Source organism: Eremomyces bilateralis (genome assembly GCF_010015585.1).
Source record: "Eremomyces bilateralis CBS 781.70 unplaced genomic scaffold P152scaffold_12, whole genome shotgun sequence".
NCBI lineage: Eukaryota > Fungi > Ascomycota > Dothideomycetes > Eremomycetales > Eremomycetaceae > Eremomyces > Eremomyces bilateralis.
Window position 1 is genome coordinate 338,404 of NW_022985078.1, and position 27,459 is coordinate 365,862.

General features: G+C 52.7%; 10 protein-coding genes across 10 annotated transcripts; 7 read left to right on the plus strand and 3 right to left on the minus strand.

Annotated features, from left to right (window-relative positions):
• Positions 1-16: 16 nt before the first annotated feature.
• On the plus strand, positions 17-1,197 carry P152DRAFT_49570 (signal recognition particle, SRP19 subunit). Its single transcript, XM_033682244.1, has 2 exons — positions 17-622; positions 710-1,197. Exons 1-2 carry the CDS (start codon positions 175-177, stop codon positions 1,009-1,011), a joined length of 750 nt encoding a protein of 249 aa, XP_033533362.1. The 5' UTR covers positions 17-174; the 3' UTR covers positions 1,012-1,197.
• A 38-nt stretch (positions 1,198-1,235) lies between these two features.
• P152DRAFT_49630 (acid protease) lies at positions 1,236-3,728 on the minus strand. The gene is made up of 2 exons (XM_033682254.1): positions 3,248-3,728; positions 1,236-3,129 (listed from the first exon to the last, which is right to left on the minus strand). Exons 1-2 carry the CDS (start codon positions 3,568-3,570, stop codon positions 1,383-1,385), a joined length of 2,070 nt encoding a protein of 689 aa, XP_033533363.1. The 5' UTR covers positions 3,571-3,728; the 3' UTR covers positions 1,236-1,382.
• A 1,029-nt stretch (positions 3,729-4,757) lies between these two features.
• Positions 4,758-7,367, minus strand: P152DRAFT_437456 (P-loop containing nucleoside triphosphate hydrolase protein). The gene is made up of 2 exons (XM_033677582.1): positions 6,831-7,367; positions 4,758-6,780 (listed from the first exon to the last, which is right to left on the minus strand). The coding sequence occupies exons 1-2, from the start codon at positions 7,312-7,314 to the stop codon at positions 4,907-4,909; spliced, it is 2,358 nt and encodes a 785-aa protein (XP_033533364.1). The 5' UTR covers positions 7,315-7,367; the 3' UTR covers positions 4,758-4,906.
• Positions 7,368-7,613: 246 nt separating this feature from the next.
• Positions 7,614-8,242, plus strand: P152DRAFT_450007 (uncharacterized protein; the record flags this gene model as incomplete). The annotated part of the gene is made up of 2 exons (XM_033678146.1): positions 7,614-8,141; positions 8,195-8,242. 2 exons carry the CDS (start codon positions 7,614-7,616, stop codon positions 8,240-8,242), a joined length of 576 nt encoding a protein of 191 aa, XP_033533365.1.
• A 1,043-nt stretch (positions 8,243-9,285) lies between these two features.
• On the plus strand, positions 9,286-10,077 carry P152DRAFT_450008 (Cupredoxin; the record flags this gene model as incomplete). The annotated part of the gene is made up of 3 exons (XM_033678147.1): positions 9,286-9,486; positions 9,542-9,756; positions 9,810-10,077. The coding sequence occupies 3 exons, from the start codon at positions 9,286-9,288 to the stop codon at positions 10,075-10,077; spliced, it is 684 nt and encodes a 227-aa protein (XP_033533366.1).
• Positions 10,078-12,072: 1,995 nt separating this feature from the next.
• On the plus strand, positions 12,073-14,920 carry P152DRAFT_398485 (putative beta-mannosidase; the record flags this gene model as incomplete). Its single annotated transcript, XM_033676466.1, has 7 exons — positions 12,073-12,209; positions 12,262-12,642; positions 12,690-13,259; positions 13,306-13,618; positions 13,681-13,798; positions 13,854-14,089; positions 14,147-14,920. The coding sequence occupies 7 exons, from the start codon at positions 12,073-12,075 to the stop codon at positions 14,918-14,920; spliced, it is 2,529 nt and encodes an 842-aa protein (XP_033533367.1).
• Positions 14,921-16,866: 1,946 nt separating this feature from the next.
• On the plus strand, positions 16,867-19,809 carry P152DRAFT_418407 (uncharacterized protein; the record flags this gene model as incomplete). The annotated part of the gene is made up of 4 exons (XM_033677105.1): positions 16,867-17,111; positions 17,162-18,269; positions 18,322-18,759; positions 18,821-19,809. The coding sequence occupies 4 exons, from the start codon at positions 16,867-16,869 to the stop codon at positions 19,601-19,603; spliced, it is 2,574 nt and encodes an 857-aa protein (XP_033533368.1). The 3' UTR covers positions 19,604-19,809.
• Positions 19,810-20,092: 283 nt separating this feature from the next.
• Positions 20,093-21,793, plus strand: P152DRAFT_450011 (phosphatidylinositol:UDP-GlcNAc transferase subunit PIG-A; the record flags this gene model as incomplete). Its single annotated transcript, XM_033678148.1, has 4 exons — positions 20,093-20,109; positions 20,159-20,190; positions 20,237-20,271; positions 20,321-21,793. The coding sequence occupies 4 exons, from the start codon at positions 20,093-20,095 to the stop codon at positions 21,791-21,793; spliced, it is 1,557 nt and encodes a 518-aa protein (XP_033533369.1).
• A 1,668-nt stretch (positions 21,794-23,461) lies between these two features.
• On the plus strand, positions 23,462-25,150 carry P152DRAFT_459205 (uncharacterized protein). Its single transcript, XM_033679628.1, has 2 exons — positions 23,462-24,060; positions 24,112-25,150. Exons 1-2 carry the CDS (start codon positions 23,835-23,837, stop codon positions 24,654-24,656), a joined length of 771 nt encoding a protein of 256 aa, XP_033533370.1. The 5' UTR covers positions 23,462-23,834; the 3' UTR covers positions 24,657-25,150.
• P152DRAFT_398839 (uncharacterized protein) lies at positions 25,020-27,282 on the minus strand (the record flags this gene model as incomplete). Its single annotated transcript, XM_033676489.1, has 3 exons — positions 25,020-26,036; positions 26,087-27,099; positions 27,156-27,282. The coding sequence occupies 3 exons, from the start codon at positions 27,280-27,282 to the stop codon at positions 25,020-25,022; spliced, it is 2,157 nt and encodes a 718-aa protein (XP_033533371.1).
• Between the last annotated feature and the right edge of the window lie 177 nt (positions 27,283-27,459).

Sequence of the window (27,459 nt, forward strand, 5' to 3'; positions counted from 1 at the left end):
AGAATAGCGATGAGCAACTGGCGACTACATAATCCTAATCTGCGCCTCCATTGAAGGCAGATACCAGGCTAGGCCCGCATACTATCTAGCCTTCAGAAAGACTTCATCCCTCCCATGGTGGTATAACTTAGAAGACACCATTCACCACCTCCGCCCAAATATCCCACCTCCACCATGTCACAACACGCCCGCGTCGAGGAGATCTCCGACTCCGACTCCGACCCATCCGAAGGCGACATCGAAAACCTCGCCGACATCATCACCCTCCCCACCCGACCCGCCCCCTCCTCCTCCCCCGCCGCCAACCCAACCCTCCTCTCCCCCTCCTCCCTCCCCACTCCCCGCACCTCCAACGCATTCAAAGGCGCCCCCGCCGCCGAAGTCAAAACCTGGACCTGCCTATACCCAATCTACTTCGACGCGTCGCGGTCGCGGGGCGAGGGACGGATGGTGGGGCGGGAGCACGCGGTGGCGAATCCGCTAGCGAGGGAGATCGCGGAGGGGGCGTTTCGGATGGGGCTGCAGTGTGAGCTGGAGGCGCAGAAGTCGCATCCGAAGGACTGGGCAAATCCGGGGCGGGTGCGGGTGAAGTTTGAGGATGGGGATAAGGGGGTGAAGAATAGTATGTTGTCCCGCCGCCGTCGTTGACGACCTGGTGTGCTTGAATTATATACCACAAAGAGTTGGAATGCTGACGTTGGGTTTACAGAACATCATCTCCTCCTCAAAATCGCCGCGTGGCTGCAACAGAACCCCACGACCGACCGCACGCCATTCAAGCTCCCGGTTCCAGGCGCCACGCCCAAGGAGCCCAACCCCGAGGTTCCGACACCTCGGGGGTGGAAGATCAACAAAATCTTACCGCTGCATTCGCCAGCCGTTACGGGCGGCGGGGTGAGCGACAATCTGTTCAAGGACATGATGGCGGAGATGCAGGAGGGTGGGGGCATAATTCCGGGTGCGGCGGGGGGGAGTGGACAGAAGAAGAAGGAGAAGGGGAAGAAGAAGTGAGGGGAATGGAATTGGGAAAGGGAGACGTCCGGGACCACCCCGAACTACGTCAGCTAGGAGAGACGGCAAGCCTGCCATCCAGTCTCGCAGACGGCATGCAGAGTGCGGAAGCCCTGATTGCCGCCTACTCCGGATGAGCTAGAGGTTAAGAGAGATAGTACCAACTCGGCAGGCATGAGCGACGTTAGCGAGTGCTACGTAGATAGAGCAATCTACAAGCCCTAAATATGGAGCGGACAAAGTTCGGGTTGCGCGACTGCAGACACACATGAAGCACGAACCCCCGGCCATACACACGTTGAATTAGTGAACCGTAAGGGACCTACAGACCCGCCCTTCATCCATTGCGCCGTACCAAACCTCCTACACCTTCACCCCTCCCTATCCCTCCCAATCATCGACATCAAGAGATCCAGGAATTTATCCCACTCCCCAGCGCCGCCACCACCACCCCCTTGCTCCCTATTGCCAGCACTCACCTCAATTACCCCCGAACCACCCGCGGGCCCTGACACGACTCTACCATCCGAGCCTCCACTCCCCTCAAAACTCACGGAACTACCCACGGGCCCGGACACGATTCTGCCCCCTGAGCCGCCACTGCCTCTGGAACCGCCACTGGGGCCGGGCCCTCTTCTGCCGCTCGGGCCGCTGAACAGTGACCCTAGCCAGGAGAGTGCGGACATCCCGCTGTTGTTGGAACCGCCGCTGGGACGGCCTGGACGGCCTTGGTCTTCGGGTTGTGGTGGATACTGAGGTTGCGGTTGCGGTTTAGGGTGCGGTGCGGGCAGCGTCTCGGGCTGCGGTTCCGGTTGTGGTTCTGGTTGCGGCTCCGGCTGTGGTGAGGGTTGTAGCGAAGGCTGTGGTGAGGGCTGAGGTATGGGCTGCGGTTCAGGCTGTGGTGAGGGCTGCGGTTCAGGCTGTGGTGAGGGCTGCGGTTCAGGCTGTGGTGAGGGCTGCGGTTCAGGCTGTGGTGAGGGCTGCGGTTCAGGCTGTGGTGAGGGCTGCGGTTCAGGCTGTGGTGAGGCCTCCGGTACAGGCTGCGATTCAGGCTGTGGTGAAGGCTTTGATGAGGGTTGCGGTTCAGGTTGTGGGGAGGCCTCCGGTGCAGGCTGTGATTCAGGCTGCGGTGAGGGCTGTGGCGAGGCCTCCGGTGCAGGCTTCGATTCGGGCAGGGCGGGTTGCGGACGGGGCCTTCCTGGAGCTGGTGCCTGAGAAACCCCAGTACCAATCGCATCTGGCGCGTCAGGTTGCTGCGCCAATCCGATTCGCGGGACGCTTCCCCCTTCGAATACCACAAAGATGCTCTTGAGGAACGTGTCTCCGAGGACCGTGAACGGGAAGCCGTCGCTCGATTGGAGCCCGCCGAAGCATTGCGGCTGGTTCCCGATGGTGCCGGTGAATGCGTATTCCATCATTTTCCCTTCGATGACGTGTTGGCGGCCTTGGACTACGAGTCCGAGATTCGGGAGCTGGGTGCCGCATGGGAAGATATAGCCGCCGGCTTGGGCGTGAAGCTGAGAGCCTGGCACGGTCGCCCAATAGGCGGAAACCACGGTGCTAGGGAGTAGCGTGAGTGAGGTACCGGTATCGATAATCGCAGAGAAAGAAGTAGTGCTTGGACTAGCGGAGCCGATTTGGGCGCCTTGAACTTCGAGTCCCCAATATCCCTTCTGGGTGTCGGCATTGATGTATTGGATACTGCCTTTGTAACGAGCGCTGTTGATGTACCCGAAGTCAAACGCACCCGGGGCCCCTTTTCGGAGTTGCACGGTAAAAAGGGGGCGGGTTAACTGAGCCTGGATGTTCTCGAAGAAGGTCGGTTGTGGTGTGGGTCGAATGGTATTCATGTGTCCGAACCCGAGACCAAGCAGCCCATCATTTTCTTCGTCCTCTTTGAAGATGTCCGATACTTCCGTGGCGGCTCCGACGGCCTGCTTTGGGGCCACGATTCCTCCCACTTCTACTTGATCGTGATACACCACACCGGATGCGCTGCTTCCGTCGCCATATTTCACGTTCCATGTGTGATCTGCGAGTTTTTGGGAAGAAGAGGAAGGTCGATATACCGCATGACTTCCTTGCTCTGCGGTCGGCAGCAAATTGGAGAAGCACCACCTACAGTACGAATCAGTTAGTTAAACAGCCAGTTAACCACCGGCTTGATTATGCTCATGCTGCTCTACTGGCAATGGGAGTCTTCCTTCTTCCGGCGATTAGATAGAACCATACGTACATATCTGATGACCCCGTGTCAAGGTCTAAGTCAAGCAAATCTTGGCCAATGCGCACTTGGGAAAGATAGGCAATGTCATTTTTTTGAGGAACGGCCGGGACTGTCCCATTCTGATACATAGCCACAGCCTCTTGAACGTCAACGGGTACAATAACATTGTACTTGCGGTAGGCTCGGCGGAAGTCGTATACTCCTACTCTCGTCCGGTGTTTTGCAGCTTGCTGATGGACTGTGAACGACCGCTTCTGCAACCTGTATGCTGGTGACGCCACGGCCAGCGCCACCAGAGCGACCAGAGCGATTAAGGATCGAAAAGAAGCCATGATGACGACATGGGTGTTGAAAGGAAAGGACGGGAAATATGAAATCCTTTCCCAAGTCGGTTGTTGACGGGCATAACGCTAAAGCGAGACTTGTGTGAATCGCCCAGCGGAAGCGAGTGGGATATGTACAACATTATATTTGTTTGGCCGGCGAAATGATGGTGATCAGTTGAATATCCAATATATTGCAACGGTAATAAATGAAGTCTTGGATACCAATACGCCGAAATTGAATATCCCTGCTCTTTCCGGTGTCCAGGTTGATGTCCACTGGTTCAAACCCGTTCAAGGCTCGAAGACGCCCACAGATAGATACTTCACGGTAAATTGATAAGACGATGTTTAAATCGATTCATGACAATGGCTTTGCTTCTTCGAATTTCTTTGATCGCTTCGCAATGCATGTGAAGACGCCGTGGGATGAGGTCGCGTCGCAACGTACTTGTCACCCCAGATTCTTCAGGAGAGGAAGTAGGAAGGATCGTTATCCATGAGCCAATTATCATGGTCTCAATCTAGGCGAGGCCAAGATGTTTGAACTTTGAAGGCGCCGTTGCGAGTGATGGAATGGCTAGACAGAGAAATACAGTCCATGTGCGAACCTCGCCTTCCCGAAGGTGCGACTTCTCCATGCTGAACGAAGTAGACCAAGGCTCTCATTGGTAGCACTTAGGAGTCTACTGAAAGGACTAGATCAACATCTCAGCCGATCCATGGACGAGACGTTTGATATTGCATCCCACGCGCACATCATTGCTGTGCCCCAGGTACAGGTACGAATGTGCAATAACTGCGAGCGGCCCGCCTGGCCTCCGGGTCCGGGAATAGGCAGAGAGAAATTACGACTCCAGAAATAACAGTTACATGCAAGGAGCCTGTGTAGGGCACGAGGGGGTGATTTCTTGGGCAATGTGCTCGATAGATGAAGTTGAAAAATGTCCCAGCCAATTGGGGGGTTGGTAGAAAGCCCTTCGGACACCCTGGCAGTTTCAGGGCCCATTTGGCCTTCACTCAAAGCATCGATACTTGCACGCCGCACAAACGATAGGAGAGCGTCGGGTAATATGCGAATAACTACAAAACGGCGGGTGGTTTCGAGTATGCCGAGGGTTGGTTAATACAAAATGGCACTGAGGTGAAATCGGCATCTCGTTCATATCACGCCTTCAAAGGGTACCAGGACTACAGGAGAGAGATGGAATTATTGCCGACAAGCAGTCGTTGATTGATCGGAAACCGCTTCAACTTGGTATGCACTCGCATACGTGAATCAGCGCTCACTCGAAGTGGTCATTATCGTCGTCTTCGCCAAGATGCTGTGCTACATGCAGAGTCATCACCGTCCTTTTCCCGTCACCGCTTCCTCCAGCTTGACCAATGCATCGGCATACGACTCCCGTCTTCTAGCAAGATCCTCTTCCTTCACACGCTGTCGATCAACCTTCTTCTCGCCGCGCAATATGTCCTTGGACCTTGCAACGTTGTTCCAGAACCACCCCGCTTCCGTATTCGTCACAAGCGTCCACGCTTGGCCGCCCTTCCCAGCTCTCGCCGTCCGTCCCACGCGATGTACGTAGCTCTCAAGGCTACGTGGAATGTCGTAGTTGATTACGTGGTCAAGGTCGAGGAGATCAAGACCGCGAGAGGCACGATCCGACGCGATGATGACGCTGATGCGCTTGGATTTGAAGGCAGCAAGAATTCGTTTCCGGTCGGCGGAGCCGTCTTGTTTTGTAAGGGTCCCGATGCTTGACGCCAAGGATGGTTCGATCGACGAGATGAGATGGAAAAGGCGGGTGGTGTTCTCGTTGCTGCTGACGAATATCAAGACAGTGGGACCGTGTGTCCTGCTGCTGATGGCATCTTTCACATTCTTCCGAGATGCTTCCGAGTCGTCGCTGGAGTCCGACGAGTAAGAGTCAGAGTCCGAACTGTTAGATGAGTCTGATGATGTGCTGTCGCTGTCAGAGTCCGAACTAGATGAGTCTGATGATGTGCTATCGCTGTCCGAGTCCGAACTAGATTCGTCACTCGATAAATCCGTGGCTTCATTGGAAGCATCTAAATCAACTCTAGGTCGGTCGAGGGCACCCAATAACCTGTCTTTCAACAGACTAATGAGGTACAGTGGCTTCTCTGAGGGATCCTCAACAGGTACAACCCATTCGTTCAGGGTTGAAGGGAGGGCAAGTGTTGCCTCTGGATCCCCCGATCCATTGATCTCGCCATTCTGCCCCTGCTCGAGACCGACGGAGACAAATTTTGGTCTTCTCAGCTTCAGTGTACTGAGCTTCTCAAGATCTCGGGTCATCGTGGCACTCAGTATGACCTTTCTGATCGCTTTTTGACTAGGAGGTTCACCAATAATGACCCTCATCTGATCGGAGAGGGGCAATCTGTCGAATGCCCGTTCTTTGTATAGGCTGTTATTAATCGTATCAACCCATTCTTGGAAACTGTCATCCAGGAGGCGGTCCGCTTCGTCAATCACTAGCCATTCAACCTGGTCTAGTGAGAACCCTGTAGTAGACTTGATGTGGTCCACAAGTCGCCCCGGAGTGCATATCAGGATGTCGACTTTGGACACGTACGATGGAACATGGCCGGGAATCATGCCCAGGAAGGTCTCCAGCTCAGGGCTATAGTCTTCCAGTCCTTTCTGATAGATCTTGTTGGCTTTCGCTTCCAGTAATTCTGCAGCTTTCGGATCGAAGATTCGGTCAATCTCTATCAAACTTTCTTGTTCTGTGGCTAGAGACTGACTCCCAACCGCGATTCCCACTTGCACGCCAGTACCGGTCGCGCATAATTCGCAGACCTCCCGAACCTGACTGACAAGTTCTCTTGTGGGAACAACAATAACGGCTCGAAGACTGGGAGCGTGTCGACCCTTCAGAGACTCGACGATCGGAAGGACATATGACAGTGTCTTTCCCGAGCCCGTGGCTGCGGAAACGCACAGGTCTCCAATCCATCTCTCCGGTCCAGGTAGAATCAATGGTAGGACAGCGGCTTGTACAGCAAAAGCATGTTTGAAGCCCTTTGTCTCAAGCCGCTCTGTCAATTTCGGATCGATGTTTAAGTCGGTGAACGGGAGTCGTGTCGAGGACGATACGTGTACAGGCTTAGCAAGCCATGAGGGCAATGAAGAAAATGTGGGGTTAAATTTTGGTTCGGGCTCTGGTTCAGGCTGTGGTAATGGCTGTATTCCTTTGCGGTGTATTAGTTGAATGCGCACTTGCTTGTATAAGAGACCGTACCTTGGGGCTCTCGCTCCAGTTGTAGAGGAACATCCTCCTCCACAGGTTGTGCAGGTTGTATTGTTTCTGTCGGTGCGGTGTGTGCTGATGAACGCTGGTACTTCTGGAGTAACCTTTTGTGCCTTTGTAACTCCTGAGTCGACTCGTGTTCATGTTCCTCCTCAGTTCTTTTGCGCTTGGAGCCTTTACTCTTCGTCACCTTTGGCAATTCGGTCTTCTTGCTGTCGACATCCACGCCTTGGACTTTTTCTTGAAATACCGAGTTATCCTCGAGGTCATTGTGGCTAAGATCCTTGCTCTTCTTCTTTGTATCAAGCTCGAGTTCTTTGGCTTTCTTTGGCTTTTTCTTCGGTTTATTTCCTTCGTCCGGAGGAGGAGCTTTTGGAGCCGGATCGGGGTTTGGCGAGGGAGCGGTCAAACCGGAGGCACCTGTTGTTGTGCCTTTCTTCGGCGGAATATACCTCGAATAGAATGCGGAAGCCATTCTATCTCGCCGATACAGTCGTTGTTAAGCGTGATCGTCAGCGAATCTTAGTGTTCGAAAACTTTATTCTGTAGACCAACCCAAGTCGCCAGTGATGTCCGATGAAATTTCTTGTCACGTGAAAACGCGATGTCCCACTTTTGAGGGAAGTAGGAACGCGAAGATCAGATCGCGTCTGGTGCTGAGCACTGAGCTTCCGTTGATATCGTCGATATCGATGACTGGATTACATTTGCCATCGACCTGACCATTTACTGGCAGTCCCGTCTGTTCAGGCCGTTGTTCCAACCTTCTATGCAATGTCTTCAGCTAAAAATACTACTCGAAAAGGTCCAGCACCTTTCAAACCGCCTTCAAGAGTGAGCGATGCCAGTAGATCCGCAAGAACTTCTACAAAGGCACCTGGACAAGGACAAGGACGCCAATCTCGCGACAGCAATGGGTTGCCTGGTTTCTCAAGTGCACGTTCGAGTTTAGCTCCCATGGCCAGGAACACAAGTTTGCTGGATCTGGACATAGAGCTGGATGACGACGACGACGAAAACGAAGAGACCAACACACCGCAGCAAAACACGGCCGAGACAACGGCCAGGGAGACACCGACAGGCCCTGTACACCTTGAAGGCGGTCCTCCTCCAATTCCACTGAAACTCCTTGCCAGACTCATCTACGAAGGCTTCGAGGATAAAAACATGAAGATTGGCAAGGAAGCTTTGACAACCACGTCGAAGTATATCGAGACATTCGTCAGAGAAGCCATGGCTAGAGCAGCGCAAGAGAGAAAGGACTCTGCCGAAGACGGCTTTGGTGGCGATGGGTTTCTGCAGGTAAGTTCTGGTTTTTCACCTGTTATGCCGTGGTACATTGCTGATCAAAACAGGTCGAAGATCTCGAGAAACTTGCGCCACAACTGCTACTTGACTTCTGAACTCTTTTCATTCCTTCCTAACAATGTGCAACGATTTACGACGACACGAGAACGCAAAGGCGTGTACGCACAATATTTCGTACAAATTCATCTTGATGGGAATACAGCCAGTTGTGCGACCCCCCACCAAGTCGCACAGTTCCTCCCAGGTGCCATGACGGGCAGTGGTTATGTACAATACTCCATCCGTTACCTCTGATGAGGGGGCTCCTTGGTCTGGAGAGACCATCAAGGGATCTAAAGGTGCAGTCGGGCGTCGTGCCCGTCCCACGTCCTACACTGTGGAATTGGGCGACCGCCAGCTATTTTGCCCAATATTGAAGCGATACTGGAGCACTTGAGCCTATTGCTGGTTAAAATTAACGCATAAAGTCAGAATTCCAAAATAAGAAATTGGTTAAGCCTAAGTTAATCGCGAAATGATGGGTTGCTGCCAACAGACGGTCGGAGCCAGGGTCTTGAGGCTCAAACGCGGAGTCGCCCAGTTCCGACGCATATCAAACCGCAACCGCCGCACATCGCGCCATTCCACCTCCTTGACATCACCACACACCTGCTTCCTCCCACTCCAACGCATCTTTGGAACTAATCTTAGCAAGAATCTCCTCGATTTGGTTTCTAAATTAGAAAGGTACGGTTCGTCATCGTGTGGCTGAGTCCTGAAGACAAGCGACCCGCTCAACTGCTTCAGCCTGTGTTTCGATATCCTGATTTCAGCAATGTCTGAGGCATCCCCTTTTGTGATTCCGTCGCAGATACTGCTAGTGAGTCTGGACTCCGTGAGTCTTTTGCTGGGCAATAGCACAGTGATCCAAACCTTGGTCCTCTGCAATCTCCGGTGTAGACATATAAAACTTGGAATCGCCCTCGAAACATCGTTTCTGGCACTCACACAATTTGGCCTGTTGAACCTTTCCTATCAGCTTTCATTCCATCTTTTTGTATTTGTCCTTCTCTTGGTCATATCCATTCTCAAGCGCGAGTCGCTGTATTTTAATAACTTTCTACATTATCTTTATCCTTCGAGTCCATCTGCAATAATCATGCATTTCTCGACTCTTCTTACATCCACTCTCCTGCTGGCAGGAACCGCCCTAGGCCGCCGAACATATTTCAAACGGCAACAACAGAGCATGATGGTCCACGTTGTGCAGGCCGGAGGTGCAAATGGCGAACTCACCTTCTCCCCGAATGAGATCAAAGCCAATCCCGGCGACCTGGTGCAGTTCCAGTTCTGGCCAAAGGTAAACTCATTGCTCTTCGAGACGCCCATTTATCCTCCATACTAACCTTAGACAGAATCACTCGGTTGCCCAATCTAACTTTGCCAACCCATGCATCCCGCTTCAGCAGTCGGTACAGAACACCACCAGCGCCTTTTACTCGGGTTTCATGCCCACAACCGAACAAGGAAAGCTGGTGTATACCATCCCAGTCACGGATACCAAGCCCATCTGGTTTTACTGCTCTCAGGGAAAGCATTGCCAAGGCGGCATGGTTGGTGCTGTGAACCCGTAGGTTTCCTCCGTCGATCCCATGCGGTCCTCCACTAATTCGCACTTCACAGCCCTGCGACGGGAAATACTTTGGCCGCCTTCGTTGAGAAAGCCAAAGCTGCGCCTCAGAATGTGTCCCCTGGCCAGGCGTCTGGCGGCTCGACCGGCCAAGCCGGAGGTGCAGGAAGCACTGGACAGAGTCCTTCCGGCACGACCAACAATCCCACTCAGGCCGGCGGACCGCTTCAATCTACTGGTGCCGCGTCTACGGTGGACGCTCCATCCCGAGGCTTTCTCGGACTTGCACTTGCTGGTATCGGAGCATTCTTCCTCTTGTAGAACGAGAACGCAATATTCTATCTCGGGAGTCACATGCAAATCATCAAAGACGACGTCTCTCAGATTGTATATTTCGTCAACAGCAGATCAAAGTGGGATATATGACTGCAGTTGCGGCGTTTATGTTGGTAGGATTCAGTCATTAGCCTAGGTCATCTTGGACCTGACTACGTGTAATTTAGTCGCAATATCCCCTGTGGCTCATTGGGTCCAGATGGACTCCCGTGCTGCCCGAAAAATGGAAATACATTTCAGAGTGTCTTCAGTGTTTGGTGGTGACTACTCACAGCCTCCTACGGCGAGGCGAATGATGAATCACTTTCATTTCGATTTCGATGTGGTGCCCTACCGTATCAATATCACTCCGGTTGCTTGGAGCGTGGTGTATTACAGACAGTACTCGGAATAATTCATATCCGGATTGGATTCGGAACACCTTGTCCGCATTCCTTTTAAGGATATCCTAGGACCCATGTCCAATCGCACCAACGAAGGCGAAGATAGTAATGCCGGTGCTACTAGAATTAGGCTCCGAAACCCCTAAGATTATACTACATCACTATTGGTTTGTATTCCGTAGCTCAACCTTCAGTCCTAATCGCCCTCGATTTTAAGCCACAGAGAGACTTCATTCCTTGAGAAGTACGGATAGAGCCTTCGTGATTTTATTTATCGGTTCCCAGTACCCACGATGATCTTTCTATTGTAGGCCATGGTGAGATTGTTACCTCGTCTTGGAGATCCAATCGCACATCATGTAGTCAACCGAAACCGCGGCAGGAATCGTGATGGAGAAGCACGCGGGGGGTGCAGCCGTGCAGGTGGATACAGGCGGGATATCGCATTCGGATTCGGGACAGCAGTAACCGTGACCAACTTAACAATGTCTACTTAGAAGTCAATCTTACGTTACGCGCCCTAGCGATGTTTCTTTGCATCTTTTCTCGGTATCATACTTCATAAACACCAGAAGGATCTTGTTGACCATCCGATATAGTGCGTCCGTCGTCTCCAGCTTCGAATACCTGTGACGTCAACTTCGGTTGTCCACCATATACGGTAAACGGAGGTGGTTGAGCGATGTGGCCGGTTCACGATACTCGATCTGAGTATACAAATATTCATCATATATGATACTGTAGCTAACCAAGAATTATCCTGTCACCGTTGAGGAAACTAAATCTGGTTACCCCCTCCACGCCCCACGATCCCGAATACGTGCTGCATATTTAGCCCTCAACCTGTCGGCATGGGATTCCACGTTCTAGCAATCAGGTTGTGAAGCCATGCACCAAATATTTTGTGCAGCCTACCCTTCCAGCCTACTAACGGCGTCGGCTAAGATCCGACCCCATTGGCGTGCTCGGCTGTGTCCTCCTACCTGGTTTGTGGGCCGACTGTGCCCTTTGTTCATGGATGATGGATGCTATTGCGGATATTCGTCATTCGATGTGTTAAACGGATAGCCGCGATCCATCCCTAGTATCCTTAGCTACCGTAACGTCAAAGTAAGCCGCCTTAATAGCTTCCGCCGTTGCTTTAACCGGATTTTGATCGGACATCAACGTCCGTAGCCTGAATGAGCATACGATGGTGCTCCGACCGATTTCACTATCCATGAGCCAAGAGAGACACCAGTCAAGGGAACAATATTCTGTGCTATTATCCTGGCCACAAAGAGATTTGGGATCGTCTACCAGGTAATTCGAAATTGATCGCTAAGACCTCAATTACACGGATGACGGCCCAGACTTCTGTATTCGGTTAGTTGTATCTTTCCAATCTGCAGCATCTCACCAGAATCAACAGCCAAAACAATCACCAAGGCCAACACAACATGACAAACTTCTGTCCGGCCTTGTGCAATTCGCAAGGGTAATAGTGGGACTGACAGGATCCCTAACCGAATATAAAGTCAGCCATCCTTCCGCCATGAAATGCCGATGCCATCAGTGTTCCGTTCGGAGTTTGCTCCAGGATCACACCGAAGGTACAATGACCGGAACAGTACAAACATACGAGCTTTCGAAAGGCTGGGAGTTCAAGCAGACATCTGATACTGTAGACTCTCAATGGCTACCTGTTGAGCGAGTCCCAACCAATGTCCACTTGGATCTCATAGCCCATGAGAAGTAAGTATCTTTCTCTGGGGGATGATTTAGTCACTGACCGTCAAATAAATAGGATCCCAGACCCTTTCATTGGTTTCAATGAATTGTCTTGTGAATGGGTCAATGACGCATCATGGACATACAGGACTTCGATACCGAAGATAGAGCCCCTCAAAAAAGGGGCCACGGCATGTCTTGCATTCGATGGCCTGGACACCTTTGCAACAGTAAAACTGAACGGCAATGTCCTTCTCAAATCGGACAACATGTTCATCCCTCATCGTTTGGATGTGACGAAGCAGATTCAGCATGGAACTGAGAACATTCTTGAGATTGATTTTGAACCAGCGATGGTGAAAGCACAAGAAATCAAAGCAAAATATCCAGAACACAAGTGGGTGGGGTTCAACGGTGATATGGCCCGTCTAGCGGTCAGAAAAGCGCAGTACCACTGGTAGGTCTTGAAATCTAAAGAAATCTCAGATGCTTACTACAGTTCAGGGGTTGGGACTGGGGCCCAATGCTCTCACCATGCGGGCCTTGGAGACCGGTCCGCCTGGAGCTGTACGAGTCCCGTATTTCAAGCTTGAGAATCGACTATGACTTTCCGGAATCCTTGGGCGAAGTCCGCGGTACGGTGTCTGCACCAATCGAAGGCCTAAAAGGCGACAGGGTCAACTTCAAGATCAGAATCAGGGATAGTACAGTCATCACCATCGACGCTATTGTTGATGAGCAACGTAACGCAAAGCAAGAGTTCTCTATACCAAACGTTCTGCTATGGTATCCTCATGGCTATGGCGATCAGCCTTTATATGATGTGGAGGCCACTTTGTACGAAGGAGACGATGTCATCCACTCAACCAAGAAAAGAACAGCATTCCGAAAGGCAGAACTCGTCCAGCAGCCAGATGACATTGGAAAGAGCTTCTTCTTCAGGATCAATGGCGTGGATGTGTTCTGTGGCGGATCGAATTGGATTCCTGCGGACAGCTTCACCCCTAGGATATCGGAACACCGATACAGAAAGTGGTTGTCAATGATGGTCCGCGGATACCAAACGATGATTAGGTGCGTGGCAAAGGACCTAGTATTTCAGTGTCTAATCGTGGTATAGGATCTGGGGTGGGGGCATATGGGAAGAAGATATCTTCTACGATATATGCGACGAACTCGGGATCTTGATCTGGCACGACTTCATGTTTGCCTGTGGTAATTACCCTGCCTTCCCAGAGATTTGCGAATCCATCAGGGTAGAATGCGCAGAGAACCTAACCAGGTTACGGCACCATCCGTCCATTGTCCTCTATGCTGGGAACAATGAGGACTATCAGGTCCAGGAGCAGTTCCATTTGACCTATCAGTTCGAAGATAAAGATCCGGAAAGCTGGCTGAAGACTGATTTCCCGGCCCGATATATATACGAAAAGGTGTGTCTGCTGACAGAAATGGCCAAACTTTGCATCTCCCTAATGCTCGCGATGTTGAATAGATCCTCCCCGAAGTTGTGGAGGACAAGTGTCCTCATATCGCATACCACCCAGGAAGTCCATGGGGTGATGGGTTGCCGACGTTTGATACGACCGTTGGCGACATGCATCAGTGGAACGGTGAGGGATGAGAGGTTCCCACAAATTTCGCTTGGATATACTAATATCTTCATAGTATGGCATGGCACACAAGAGAAGTATCAGATATTTGACAAGCTTGGTGGCCGCTTTAACAGCGAATTCGGCATGGAGGCATTTCCCCATATCGAGACAATCAAGTACTATTGCAGAGATGAATCCGAACTTTACCCACAGTCACACACCTTGGACTTCCACAACAAGGCCGATGGTCACGAACGACGGATTGCCACATACCTTGTCGAGAATTTTCGCACCAGGACTGATCTCGAGGTACGATTGTGCATGGAATAGCAAAGTCTGACGATGCATATGACTGACATGTCTTAGGGCTTCATCCATCTCACACAGCTCTCACAAGCAGAAGCTTTGATGTTTGGCTACCGAGGCTGGCGACAACAATGGGGCAAGAAACGCTTCTGTGGGGGAGCATTGGTATGGCAACTGAATGATTGCTGGCCGGTGACCTCGTGGTCAATTGGGGACTACTTCGTGCGGATGAAACCAGCATATTATGCGATGAGACGAGTTCTGGCTCCAATCGCCGTGGCAGTGAAGCGTGCTCACCACGACTGGAGCGTAGTGCATGCGAGGCCGGCCAAAACCAGCGACTATGAACTGTGGGTAGCTAGCAGTCTACCGAATGCCACGGCCGCGACTGTGGAGCTACGTTTCATCTCAATTGCGACTGGCAAAGACATCAAACCGGCCGTTGTGAAAGAAGTCGAAGTGGTCCCGAACGGGACGACTGATATTCTAACAGGGACTATCGACAATACCGAGGAAGAACCACACGTTTTGGCCGCTCGAATCCGCATCGATGGACAAATCGTCTCGCGAGACGTGGACTGGCCTCAACCACTAAAGTACCTTGATTTCGCAGACCGGGGAGTCGAGGTGAGCGAAACGATATCTGAATCTTCACGACTGTTGAGCGTCCGAGCACAGAGGCCCACCAAAGGCCTGGTTTTCGAAGAACGGGAGGGCGTTCTTGTCGAAGACAGCGCAATCGATCTGGTACCAGGGGACGAACAGGCCATTCGAGTATCTGGAATCAACGAAGATGATCCCCCGCTGCGGTGGCGTTACCTTGGAGAACCGTAACATGTGCTCCTGGTACTGAGCCCAGACGTGGATCAGTGCTCAGAAGTGCATATTCCGCAGGCCGGCTAATCATGCTCCTGCATCCTGCTGTGACGCACGTCCAGGCCATCGCACTTGGATCGATGTCGCTAGATTGGATTTTTCACTCTTTGACCGCAACACTTTCAAGAGAAGTTCTGCTCGGCTTGAGTTAATAATCAGCATTTGACACACCGATAGTTTTCTGTTCATTTAGGCCCTTTCGAATCCGATCCACAAGACTAGAACGGATAATTCATATACTGTTTTCCCGAAATCAATCTATAAGGTCCTTTCCCTTCGCTCTTGCAATGCTCGACCAAATTGAGTTCCCCAAGGCTTTTGAGGAATGGAAATCGTAACCGGGCGTTGCTCGAGCAATGCCAGTCGGCCCCACGAGATGGTCAATTAATCTCAGCAACATGTCCTCTGGAACCTGTGCAATCAAATCGAAGGCATGGATAGTCTCTTGCGCGGCGCAGCTCAAGAGAAGTCATCTGTTTCACGGTTTTCCATATAGATGGAGTAGATATGAAACCAATATGTCCTGCGTAGGTGGAAGACCGAATCTTCATCAACTTCAATCTAGGGATTTTATGGAGCATCCCTGCAATCCATCTCATCACCAACGGCAGAACTCCTGGTGGTTCCAATTGAGTGCTGATGCCAGGCGTTCCTGGATTCCATCGTCTGTGAACAGAGTCGATCAAACCAGTGTCAATTGTTGACTCATGAGCGGCAGTTGGACGGGCTTGGACCCGGATGAGCGTCTTAAAGCCTAGCCACTTTATTTTGCTATGTAGGGCCTCAAAGCTTCGGAATACCGGGAAGACTTAATTACTAAATCTTTGCATGAACTTTCCATCGACCGTAGCGCACAGTTCAATACCTGAACCAGATCTCTTCACTTCGTTTCAGAGTTCAGACCAATCATACAGAGCGTACAGGTTACGAGTCGGACAGTCAGTCCTAACTCCCTACTATAGTGATGTTGGGGATGTGCACAGGCACCATCGCGATGGCGGCTAAATTAACTTTTGCTGCACGTGGGTCCTCCTAGCACGCCGAAACTACCGTCTTCTCTAAGCTACTTCTGCAGCCCTTCTGGAACAAACCCCGATCTTCTCTGCCCCGGAACTCGGAAGGCGTTATCATTCAACGCCACCAGCCGTCAGAGTGCTAGGGGGCAGTGGACAACTCGACATGTCTCAAAGTATCCTTAACGAATATGAATGAACATGAGGCAGCTCAGCAAGTACATATTACCCCGCTTGAGCCGAACCACTCCGAATGAGGGCGGGTTTGTGGGGGAGGTTGTGGGGAGGTTGTTATTGGTGGCCATCGGTTACCCTGACTGTGCCCTGATTTCTGATTCCGACTTCCGGCTGTGAGTTGCGGGTTGTGACCTTAGGGCTTGCAGCCTTGATCAAACAGGGCGGATCTCAGCCCCGACACATCCCCATTCCTAATGAAACGCCCTAGTCATGGGGTCAATGTTCAAATGTTCGTCCACTTGACCTGACAGTCTGGCGCCGACATTGGCACCCTGCACCTCCCCAAGAGCCTAGCCGCCTAGGCGTCTGGGGATATGCCAGGCTATTGCCAGCAACCCTTCCGTATTAACTCAATGGGAAACATGGGTTATGGCTGATTCTCGGGAAACTTAGACCTATTCCAAGGGGTTGCAACCTGTTGATGGGAATAACAGGGCTTGGGGAAAGAATTATGATATAGCTGCGAATCTGGGGTGCATCTTGAATCTCGATGATGCATCTCGGATGTCTCCTTGTTAACTTCCAAAAGCTGTCTCGACCTTATGTCGTTGGACCTCGCAACGCCACAGAATATGTGTCTGGTTTGCAAGTCGCCAACGGTACTGTTATACGAATGAGTCGATTATCCGACGTACGCGTCGTGAGCTAGGGCTCATGTATCACGTCTTTCAAACCTCTTCAGTCGCTCGGGGTCCAGGATCCGGCGAGCTTACGGATGGATTGAAGACGACGCGACCAACCGGTTCACGAAGGATATCAACCAGCAACGCTTGCGTTGAATGTCGAAGAAGAAAGATTCGGTGCGATGGCACCAAACCATGCAGTCAATGCCAGTGGTATCAGCATCCGGGGGCTTGTAGCTACTCCAAGCCCACGCAGCGAGTGGTGCCCTCACGAAAGTATGACCAGCCCAATACTTTTCTCCGGCGATGTCTGACATGCGACACAGGTTGGTCGAGAAGCTGTCATCGACGATCGACCAATATCAAACGGTGATATCACGGCTATTCCCTTCAAAAACGATCGAGTCGTTGTCGTCCTTGCCCCGCGAAGACCTTTTGTCCCTTGCATTATCTCTTCCAACATCATCCACCTCATCCCCAGCCACGGGCGAGCCGCACAACCAGCGAATACAGACGCAGAGCAGGTCCGACGGAACGGACAGCCTGGATACCTTGGAACAAGCAGCGGACCACGATGGCGAAGACCTAATCAAGTCCATTGAGCCCATAACGAAGCTCCAGAGCATATCGGATGATGTCAACGGCCTGTCCATGTCGGACCGACATTCGTCATACGTGGGCATCTCATCTATCACTGCGGCAATGAAGGTGATTATGAAAACCGCCCCAAACGCTCGAATATTCACGACTCTTGTCTCTACCGACACAGCTCAGCCGAGTAGGGCAAGCTCTCCGCCCCTAGAGACTGATGACCTGAACGGCTTACCACCACTGGCGGAGGGCCAGCGATTGCTAGCCAGCTACTTCGAACATGTTCACCCGTTCTTCCCGATGCTTGATGAGAAAGCTTTCAGGAAGACCTATATGCTCCACGAGCGATCTGATGGGTCATGGATGGGTCTACTCAATATGGTCTTCGCTCTCGGGTCGCTCGCTGCTGGTACATCCGAAAATGTGGCACACCTCAACTATTTTCGACGCACGAGAGAGTATCTCAACATGGAACACATGTTGCCAGGCAGCTTCGAGCGGCTCCAAACTCTAGGCATGATGGGCGGCTATTACGTGCACTATTTAAACCGACCGAACGAGGCACACGCCATCCTGCAGGCTGCTCTCAGCATAGCATGCTCGCTAGGACTGCATCGCGAGTACCCCGGAGAGAGGCCCACCAGCACGGCGAACGGCGCCGATGGGAGCAATATACCAGTACATCAAGGCAGTAAAGTGGATTCACGCCTCGCAGAGATGAGACGCAGGGCTTGGTGGAGCTTGTACTGTTTAGAAGCCTGGGCGACAACGACGTCCGGCCGACCGTCTATAGGAACAAGCCCTGCGATTACTGTTCGCGAGCCCGGGGAGGCTCCGCACCAGGTACTTTTTCGTTTCCAGACCCCAGCACTATCCATTACTGACCGTGGAACAGACACTCGACCCCAATGACCCGGAATCCCTAAAGACGCTTCCGCTGATTCACAACGCCCCCTTTTGCAAGATTAGTCTCAAGATCCAGGATCGTCTCGCCACGACTCCTCTTCTTCCGTTCGAAGAGCTACTACAATTTGACCAAGATCTCGTGCGCTGGTACGAGGAGCTTCCATCGATGCTCACAACAGATAAAGAGGAAACAATACCCTCATACCTGCGGACGCCACGAACTGTAATGAACTGGAGGTTTCAGAACCTCCGAATCGTCCTCCACCGCCCGTTCTTATTATCAACGGCGTTGAAACGAACGTCGCCAGCAAATATGACCGCGGAGGAAAAGATAGCCGTGAAAAAATGTAGGCAGGCTGCAGAACAGACGATCGAGGATATCAGCGCTGGGATTAAGGAAGAGCTCATATCGGGCTGGAATGGTGTTGTACGTTCCCAAACCTGCCGGCTTCTTGTCATTGTCCATCTTGCTAACGCTCCCGACACAGTGGCTAGCCTATCAGGCGGCTTTTGTCCCTTTGATTTCCTTGTTCACGGACGATGCGCCGGTAGAGGAAAAGCAGAAGTGGCATGCGTCCATCGCCACTGCGCTCTCTATATTTGAACGTATGAAGCATTACTCAGTGGCGGCGAAAAATTCCTTCTTCACCATTAGTGGGCTTCTCGAAGCCGCCAAAGCCACAATCGAGCAGCGCGAGGCAGAAAAGCACCAAAAGGCCGCCCAGCAGAAGGTCAACGAAGATCCTCAGCGTCAATCCCAGGCTCGAGGGAAGAACCGACTGGGGAAAATCCGCACGGAAAGTCAGGATAGCGGCGACTATTACCTCTCTACAAGTGGCACATCTGCCGATGGCTCGATGAGCCCACACGATCTGTCTCTAGCGAGATCCGTGAAATCCGTCAAGCTCGAGCCGCGGCCTCCTGAGCCACTAGCTCTGGCGCCTGAGTACCATGAAGGCGGCGCACGGCTTCAGAGATTCATCCAAGCCAACCAGATGCAGCCCAACATAAACGGGGCACAGATGCGACCGAATTTGATGTCGAACGTGATGATGCAAGCGCCGCTGGCCGGCCGGCATCACCAGCCGATGCAGGGCCAGCCCATTGACTATTCCGATTCGATCGACATGTCCTTTAACGGAGTGTGGGATAATATGATGTGGGACACGGCGGTTCCGATGGCCGAGGATGCGTTTGGTCTCACGGACTTTGAATGGGAGAATGACGAACAGAATCAAACGCTGGGTTCTTGGGGTTGGCCAACAACATGACATTACGAGGGATAATTGGCTGGTGTTCGGTTCTTTTTAGTTAATTTCACCAATACCCCATATTGCTGGTGTAGTAGGTTAGAGAAGGAGTCTAGTTTGTAGTATTCGAGATCGCGCTACGAAGCAGGACGTACATAGTTTGGGCGATGACGAGGTAAAAAATGAGCAGCCCCAGATGATTTGGGGTAAATGAACATTCTCCAACGGTCCATGATTTGCACCGCACACCTTGATACAAGTTGATGTGAAGTTTTAACTGCTGGTGCTCGACCAGGAGAGCGATTCGGATAGGGATAAGTTTCTGCCTTAAATCACAAGGCTGAGGCACCAATTCTGATACTCAACTCAACTCGTCCGCTGCTTCATCAAGCTGTTCAGAACGATTGAAGTATCGATCATTACACGTCTGCAAGCAGAAGACGCGGCATCTCCTGCCTTCACAATGCGGCTGCGAAGAAGTCGTACAGCGATAAGCTGGAAATTGTTAAGATGCCGTACAATATTGCGTAAGCCACCGCTTGATCCTTCGATATCAGCCCTCTAACGGACCCGCAGGATGATCAGTGATTACTTCTTCCCACAACCTGGTACGCTCGCAAAAATAAGGATCATGGCCCATATTGATGAATTTAGGTGGTGTCGAATCTCACGTATACCAATTGTCAAGTGTACGATCACCACCCAACCATAATCGAACTGGCCCCTCATCGCTTCTAGAAACTCATCGACCGCGGCCACAAAGTCGTCATCATCACCCACGCATACGAAGGGCGAACGGGAGTCCGCTACCTCACCAACGGCCTCAAGGTCTACCATGTCCCCTTCTTCGTAGTCTACCGCGAGACGACCTTCCCGACCCTCTTCTCCTTCTTCCCCATGTTCCGTAACCTCATCATCCGCGAAGACATCGAGATCGTCCACGCACACGGGAGCCTCAGCAACCTCTGCCACGAAGCGATCCTCCATGCGCGGACCATGGGGCTGCGGACCGTCTTCACTGACCACTCCTTGTTTGGATTTGCTGACACGGCGAGCATCTTTGCAAATAAACTGTTGAAGTTCACGTTGTCGGATGTGGACCACGCCATCTGCGTTTCGCATACCTGCAAAGAGAACACCGTTCTCCGGGCATCGCTAGACCCTCTGATGGTGTCGGTTATACCCAATGCTCTCGTGGCAGAGAACTTCCGTCCGCTCAATCATCCAAGCACGGTGTCATCGAGGCATGGTGACAACGCTCCAAAGCTACCGATCTCGTCCTCACGGAAAACTCCAAAATCATCGAGTCACGCTCGCCCCATTGGCCCGAACGATCCAATTACCATCGTGGTAATCTCTCGGCTGTTCTACAATAAGGGAATCGATCTCCTCATCGCCGCTATACCTCTCATATGCGCCTCCTATCCCAACGTCCGCTTCCTCATCGCCGGCTCTGGCCCCAAGGCCATCGACCTGGAGCAGATGCTGGAACGAAATGTCCTACATGACCGTGTCTCGCTCCTAGGACCCATTCGCCACGAACAGGTCCGCGACGTGATGGTGCGCGGGAACATCTACCTCCATCCGTCACTCACGGAAGCCTTCGGAACTGTGCTCGTGGAGGCGGCATCGTGCGGTCTCTACGTCGTGTGCACTCGAGTCGGCGGCATCCCGGAGGTCCTACCGCAACATATGACGACGTTCGCGAAACCCGAGGAGGACGACCTGGTGCGCGCGACGGGCGAGGCCATCGCGGCCCTTCGAGCGAACCGAATCCGTACAGAACGGTTCCATGATGAGGTGAAGGTCATGTACAGCTGGGCGGACATTGCCCGACGCACGGAGCGGGTCTACGACGGCATCTCGGGCGTCTTGTCCGAGGAAGAGTTCTACGGGCATGGCTACGGCGGGGAGACGCGGAGCGCGGTACGCGGTCGGGCAGGCGTGCAGAGCTTTGCGCTGATTGATCGGCTCAAACGGTACTATGGATGCGGGATTTGGGCGGGCAAGTTGTTCTGCTTGTGCATGGTGGTGGATTACCTGATCTGGATGTTTCTGGAACTCTGGTGGCCGCGGAGCAGTATCGATGTGGCGAAGAATTGGCCGAAGAAACCAGATCGGGTCAGGGATGAAGGGGGTGGGGCGGGGAGGAAGAAGAGCGCCAAGAATCGCGAGCGAGATAATAATTGGGATCACTCGGATGGGGGATGACGCATAAACAATCAAGACTTTCTGCTAATTAGAATAGAAGAGCACGGAGTTTTTGCTCCATCCTCTCGAATGCTTTGTGGTTAGCCGAAACCAGCGAAACCAATACGCCATATCAGCCATGCCGACTTATACGTCCAGCATCATCCACGTCATGCCACTCTCAAAATGGAAATGAGAGGGAAACATTCTGAGGGCATCCGTCCGTTTCATGCCTGCTGGCATATCGTCCAGCCTGTCGTGATTCGGATGGAGACAAGTGAGCGCTTATAGGGCCGCTCATCGCCACGGAATTTCCAGGCGCCTTGGGACAGGTCATAGCGATAGCCAGCGGTAATGCAAAAGCTGTGGGCCTGAGCTCGATGGTGATGCAGGCCTACAGTAATCGTCGGAGTAACTGGTGTACAGGATGCACTGCATTCATGCACTACTACCTGATACTGACTCGACGCTCCAGCGCGTGAGGTCCCACCAACCATTCCTGTCCGACCAGAGTACAGCAGCGGTGAGGTACGAAGTCATGGAGCTTGAGTAGCTCGTCGGTTGATACCCTTCCTGTTTGATGGAATGCCGTTTCTATTGCGTATGCCGTTATTCGACCCTAAGCCCTCAAGCGCTTCCATTTCTGGGCGAGTATTGCTAAAAGAACTCGACGGTTAAGATCTGGCCGGGTACCGATATTCATAGTACTACTAATTGATCTGCCACGACTCTTGGATTGCCGTTTCCCCAGATTGGCGAGCCCATTACGAAATCGTCGACATGGCATAGTCTCAGAGTGGATCACAGGTAGAACTGGACGCGAGGATGTAACCGCCCGCGACTCGATTGGATCCCGATGGTCCCGCACACGCGCCCGCTGGGCTAACGGTTGACCTCCGACCCTGGAAGTGAACAGAGAACCGGGGGGAGAGAATAGATTGGATTTATGGGCGAGAGGGTTCACAGGTGGGAAGTTGGAATTTGGGTTGGAGGGCAGGAAGATTTAGGGCGAGATCTTGGGCGTCCACGGGACGGTAGCCTGCAGAGTACAGACTATTATGACAATGATATGTAACTGTATCCGTATCGTGCATCCACGTGGATATGCTCCAAGGATATTCTGTACATTGATGTCAAATCGTTAATCTTGTCCATCGTGCCTTAACCTTGTACAGAAACGATCCTCTTCCATCCATGGTCCAGACTGGTCCTCCCCTCATGCGCAATCCCATCCGTCAATCGGAATCTCTGGCAGCCATCGAATGTTTCGGCCGCTAGACAAACATCCCGATCCCCTTCCCCCGTCATCTCCACCGCCAGATCTATTCTTGCCATTGGAAATAACACGCTTCAGAGCCTCCCTCGCCCTCCAATCCCGCTTCGAACCTCAAAAGGTCCAGCCATGAGCCAGGGGCCAAGGGCGGCTCTCTTCCTAGTGCCCGCCGCCATCCCGTTCAGGCGGCTCTGGGCGCTGGCCACGGGACCAATCAGAGGGTGGAACCGCTCCAGTCGGTAACCGCCCGCGTCGTCAGGTTCGCAGGTATTTTTAGTACGGTGGGCAAGCGGTGCGGTGAGTGGTCGAATGGTCTCCGAGGAGAAGACCGATGGGGCAATGGTTGTGTTCAGTGGGACCTAGAATCTCTTGGTCAAACAATGGAAGATGGAAAGGTGAGGGTGCGGTTGGGGGACGTGGATGGAGAGGCTGGAATATATTGACGCGCGTGGCCGACTCTGGTGGCCATCGAAGATTTCGGATATCTCTGTTCTATTACTGGAACCTGCATTGGGATTTCGTACTGCTTTAATTGCATCGAGTCTCCTACTCTCATTGCTTGCTGCGTTATTTGTTTCGTTTCTATACTTTCAATTCTTGCTCTCGAGCCTAATATCTTCTTACGCCATACAAGTCAAGGACTTCTTTCCGAACAACTATATCACGGTGCTGGACATCATCACGCTTTAATTGAACTTTCAAATCCTTCCTCATTGACCTGCCTGAGTTCCGTGGAAGACGACAACAACAACACTAGCGCCAACACCAACCGATTGAGACACAACCACAATGTTGTTCACAACAATACCAGCATTCACCTTCCTCCTCACCTCTCTGGCTACCCTCTCCGCTGCCGCCCCAACCCTTGATGTCCGCCAGGTCAACGCGAGAAGTTGGTCCGAGCCAGAGGAGAAATACTACCATGCCGTCGGCGACCGCGTCGCCCGATTCGTACGGACGGCCAACTTCCCCGCACCCCCAGCTTGCAACATCGAAAACGCCCCGATGAACAGAGGTAACACCCTCACAACTCCTTTCTATGCTCTGTGCTAACATGACTTATCAGGGGCACTCCCCCCACCATCGCCCGGCCTCGTCCTCTCCCACGTCGTCGTCGGCCGCGGCACCCAGAATTTCACCTGCGACACCACCAACGCGTCCGCTATCCCCGTGCAGGTCGGCGCCGTCGCCACGCTCTTCAACAGCTCTTGCATCGCCGGGCTCTATCCCGAGCTGCTCTCCCTGATGCCTCCCGTCGCCATCCGCCACGCCAAGCCCGCCGACGCCGACGGCCTGGCCCCGTCCAACCTTTGGCTGTCCGGCCACCACTTCTTCACCGCCGGCGGGGTGCCGTTTTTCAGCCTCAACTCGCGGAACGGGGACTACGGGCAGGTGGGCTGCAAGAAGGACGGGGCGACGCCCGCGCCGGACCCGAAGAACGTGCCGTGGTTGAAGATGAGCACCGCGCATCTGGATGGCATCGAGGCGACGTATTCGGAGGTGTATCGGTTGAACACTGTCGGTGGACAGCCGCCGGAGACATGTGCGGGGCAGAAGGACCATATTGAGGTGGAGTATGCGGCTGAGTACTGGTTCTGGAAGTCGAAATGAGGAGGGTGAAAGACCAGGGAAGACGAGACATGGAAAATCGCTGGACCTAATGAGGTGCATTCGAAGGTCCCGGCGTTCCTGGAGGGCGTTCGGATCGATGCGCGAGACTTGGATGCGGATATCATGTACTGTATCAATCGTTGGGAATAGCTTGAATATTCGTGAGGGTGTGGTTTGCTTGGACGCGGCATCGCTCGGAGTTGTACGATCGTTATTCGCAGTACCTTCGGCGTTGGCTTGGATATATCTGGTTCCTTTCGAGTCGAGAGCTTCAATAATCTTAAACCTTCGCTTCGTCGGATTGTGCACAGTAACCAAGAACCTTTTTCCATCCCCAGCTTCATCGCTTGATCCATACGCAAATCACCCGCTTTTCCCGCCTTCATCCACGGTACTCGTCACGCTCCTCGCCATAACTTGTGCATGATGTGCGCCGTGACCAGGTATCAGCAACATCAACACCACCATATGCAGTGCCAGCAGATATACCGCGAAGATATTCCTCCCCAGCCGACTGGAAAAAACTACTTTGGTCACCTGCAACAGCGTACGCTCCGGCAAGCTCATGCGTTTCATATTTCTCGCATTTTCGCGGCTACGCCATCGCTCGAACGGGGCCAATCCCAACTGTCCTTCGTACATGGTACGATACTTATCTTCCGCCGCTCCCGGCATGTCGATCTTGCTCGGGTTCGGGTTCGGCGCCATCGAGCCGCGTCCCGCCGGAGAAGCGGACGAGAAGGAGGAGAGGTACCGGGATTTTTCGTACAGAGAGAGGTTGTCCTTTTGCAGCGAGGCGATCTCGTTGCGAAGCGAGGAGACGGTCGCATACTGCTTCTGCAGCTCGCCCTCGAGCTCCGCGATTTTCTTCTTGAACCGATCGCGTTGCGCGGTGACCATGGGCAGGATACCGGAGCCGCCACCGACGCCCTCGGTCGATGGAGAGGGGGAGTTGGGGATCGGGTCCCAGCCGCTGATGATCGAGGACGTTGGGGATGAGCCTTTCCCGCGGGCGGTGGAGCGGGCGGAAGAAGGGAAGCGGGATGTATAGGTGCCAGCGACAGAGGCGGCAGATGAGAAGCCCGGTTGGGAGAAGGCGTTGGTGGCTTCTTGTTGTAAGGAGAGGAGGTCGGATTCGAGGGTTTGGTTAAGAGATTTGCTCTTCTCGAGGTCCGCGGTGGTATTGTTAAAATCGGAGGTAAGGGAGTCGAGGCGCCGTTGCAAATCTGCGTGCGAGACCCTGAGGAGAGTAAGGTCGTTGGTGAGTTTCTTGTTGCGCGAGAGGAGGAGCTGTTCGAGGTTATCGCGAGACCGTTTCTCGCCATTGTGTTCTGTGCCGTCTGCTTCGTCGTCGTCTTCGATGGTTGCAAATTCGATCGTCTGTGGCCAGCATTAGGTACGGTGTTCAAGCGATGTAGTTGATTACTTACCTTCAACACCTCCAACTCGCTCTTGATATCGTCGTAGTCGGAGTACTTGTGAAGCTTGTCCTTCAATCCATCGCGCTCTTGCTTGATCGATGCAAGCTCGCGCTCCAGGCTCCGGAGTTCGCCCTCTATCTTTCGGGTTTGACTGTCACGATCCAGCTTGGTATTCTCCATCTTCCTCCGCAGAGATTGGTTTTCGGATCGTAGTCGCAGATATGCAGGATCGTCTTCCACGGGGTGCGACGGATGCTGGGATGCAGAATGTGCGAGTTGGATTCTCAATTGCTCGTTCCGACCCTCAACCTCTGCCAATCGCACGTTCACACGATCGAGCTCGGAGCTGACGATTTCCAATTCCGCTGCGGTTGCTCCGGAATGTCGTAACTCAGCATCCCCATCTTCACTTCTTCCGAGCCGTTGTGAGACCTCGTAGCTTGCCTTGAGCTCTTTGAGCAGTCGATCCTGGTTCTCAACCTTCTCCTCCAGGTTTCGCTCCTTGGCCTCCCAATTGTCTTGCTTCTCCGATAGAACGGCAGACCATGACGTTTCAACCTCCTTAATCTTCTCATCACGCGAAATTTCTAGTGACTGTCGGGTGGTTCGTTCGCTCTCCAACTGCTTCTCCGTGTCCTCCAGCTGGGCAGTGAGCGTCGCGACTTGGCTCTGCAACCGCCCGTTTTCCTCAGTCAACCGGGGGACGATTTCTTCGGCAGTGATCAGCGAGTCGATGGACGTTTCGAGCAAAGGATATGGGTCTGGAGCCTCGGACAGTGGTGAGTAGACCTGCAAGAAGCCAGATTGCACGGTCTTGGATTGGTTCGTGATGAGGTCGATGAAGGTCTGATAAGCTTTGAGCAGGGCCTTGACTTCAGCCAGCTTTCCAGTATCGTCTAGCTTCCGGAAATCCTTGGTTTTCTGGGCAAGATCCTTCCTCTGTATCAGTGCATCTCGTTGGTGCGCGACGATGTCGGAAGCGGTGGTGTCCAGCTTTGGAACGAGAGCCGTGAGATCGATATCTAGGTTTTACCGTCAGCAACCGTATATTCATAGCAATTCCATGTAGGAGACGGACCCCTCCATGCTGCGATGGCCCTTTGGAACTTGTTCTCCTCCTCGACCGCAGCATTGACGCCATCTTGCACCGCGTCGGCCTGGGATTGCTCCTGTTGTGCCCCTTGGATCGTTACGTTTGGATCCATTTCGAATCAGGTGCGGACCCTCTGGGTGTATATAATTGATTCCAGCATTCACTATGGGCAATAAATAGCAATATGAACGAAAGACGGGATATGTATGGACGATTTGCGGTGATGGTTCACAGTTGAAGGAGATACATGTAAAAGTCACGTTGCGTGTTGCCGGCATATTAAGCTTCG

Bases quoted from the DNA above. Each gene is read 5' to 3' on its own strand.
- P152DRAFT_49570 (XM_033682244.1), top strand. From the start codon at position 175: ATGTCACAACACGCCCGCGTCGAGGAGATCTCCGACTCCGACTCCGAC. The intron at 623-709 runs GTATGTTGTCCC...TTGGGTTTACAG, and splicing joins GGATAAGGGGGTGAAGAATA to AACATCATCTCCTCCTCAAA.
- P152DRAFT_49630 (XM_033682254.1), bottom strand. From the start codon at position 3,570: ATGGCTTCTTTTCGATCCTTAATCGCTCTGGTCGCTCTGGTGGCGCTG. The intron at 3,130-3,247 runs GTACGTATGGTT...TTCGTACTGTAG, and splicing joins GACACGGGGTCATCAGATAT to GTGGTGCTTCTCCAATTTGC.
- P152DRAFT_437456 (XM_033677582.1), bottom strand. From the start codon at position 7,314: ATGGCTTCCGCATTCTATTCGAGGTATATTCCGCCGAAGAAAGGCACA. The intron at 6,781-6,830 runs GTACGGTCTCTT...TACACCGCAAAG, and splicing joins ACTGGAGCGAGAGCCCCAAG to GAATACAGCCATTACCACAG.
- P152DRAFT_459205 (XM_033679628.1), top strand. From the start codon at position 23,835: ATGTTGTTCACAACAATACCAGCATTCACCTTCCTCCTCACCTCTCTG. The intron at 24,061-24,111 runs GTAACACCCTCA...ATGACTTATCAG, and splicing joins AAACGCCCCGATGAACAGAG to GGGCACTCCCCCCACCATCG.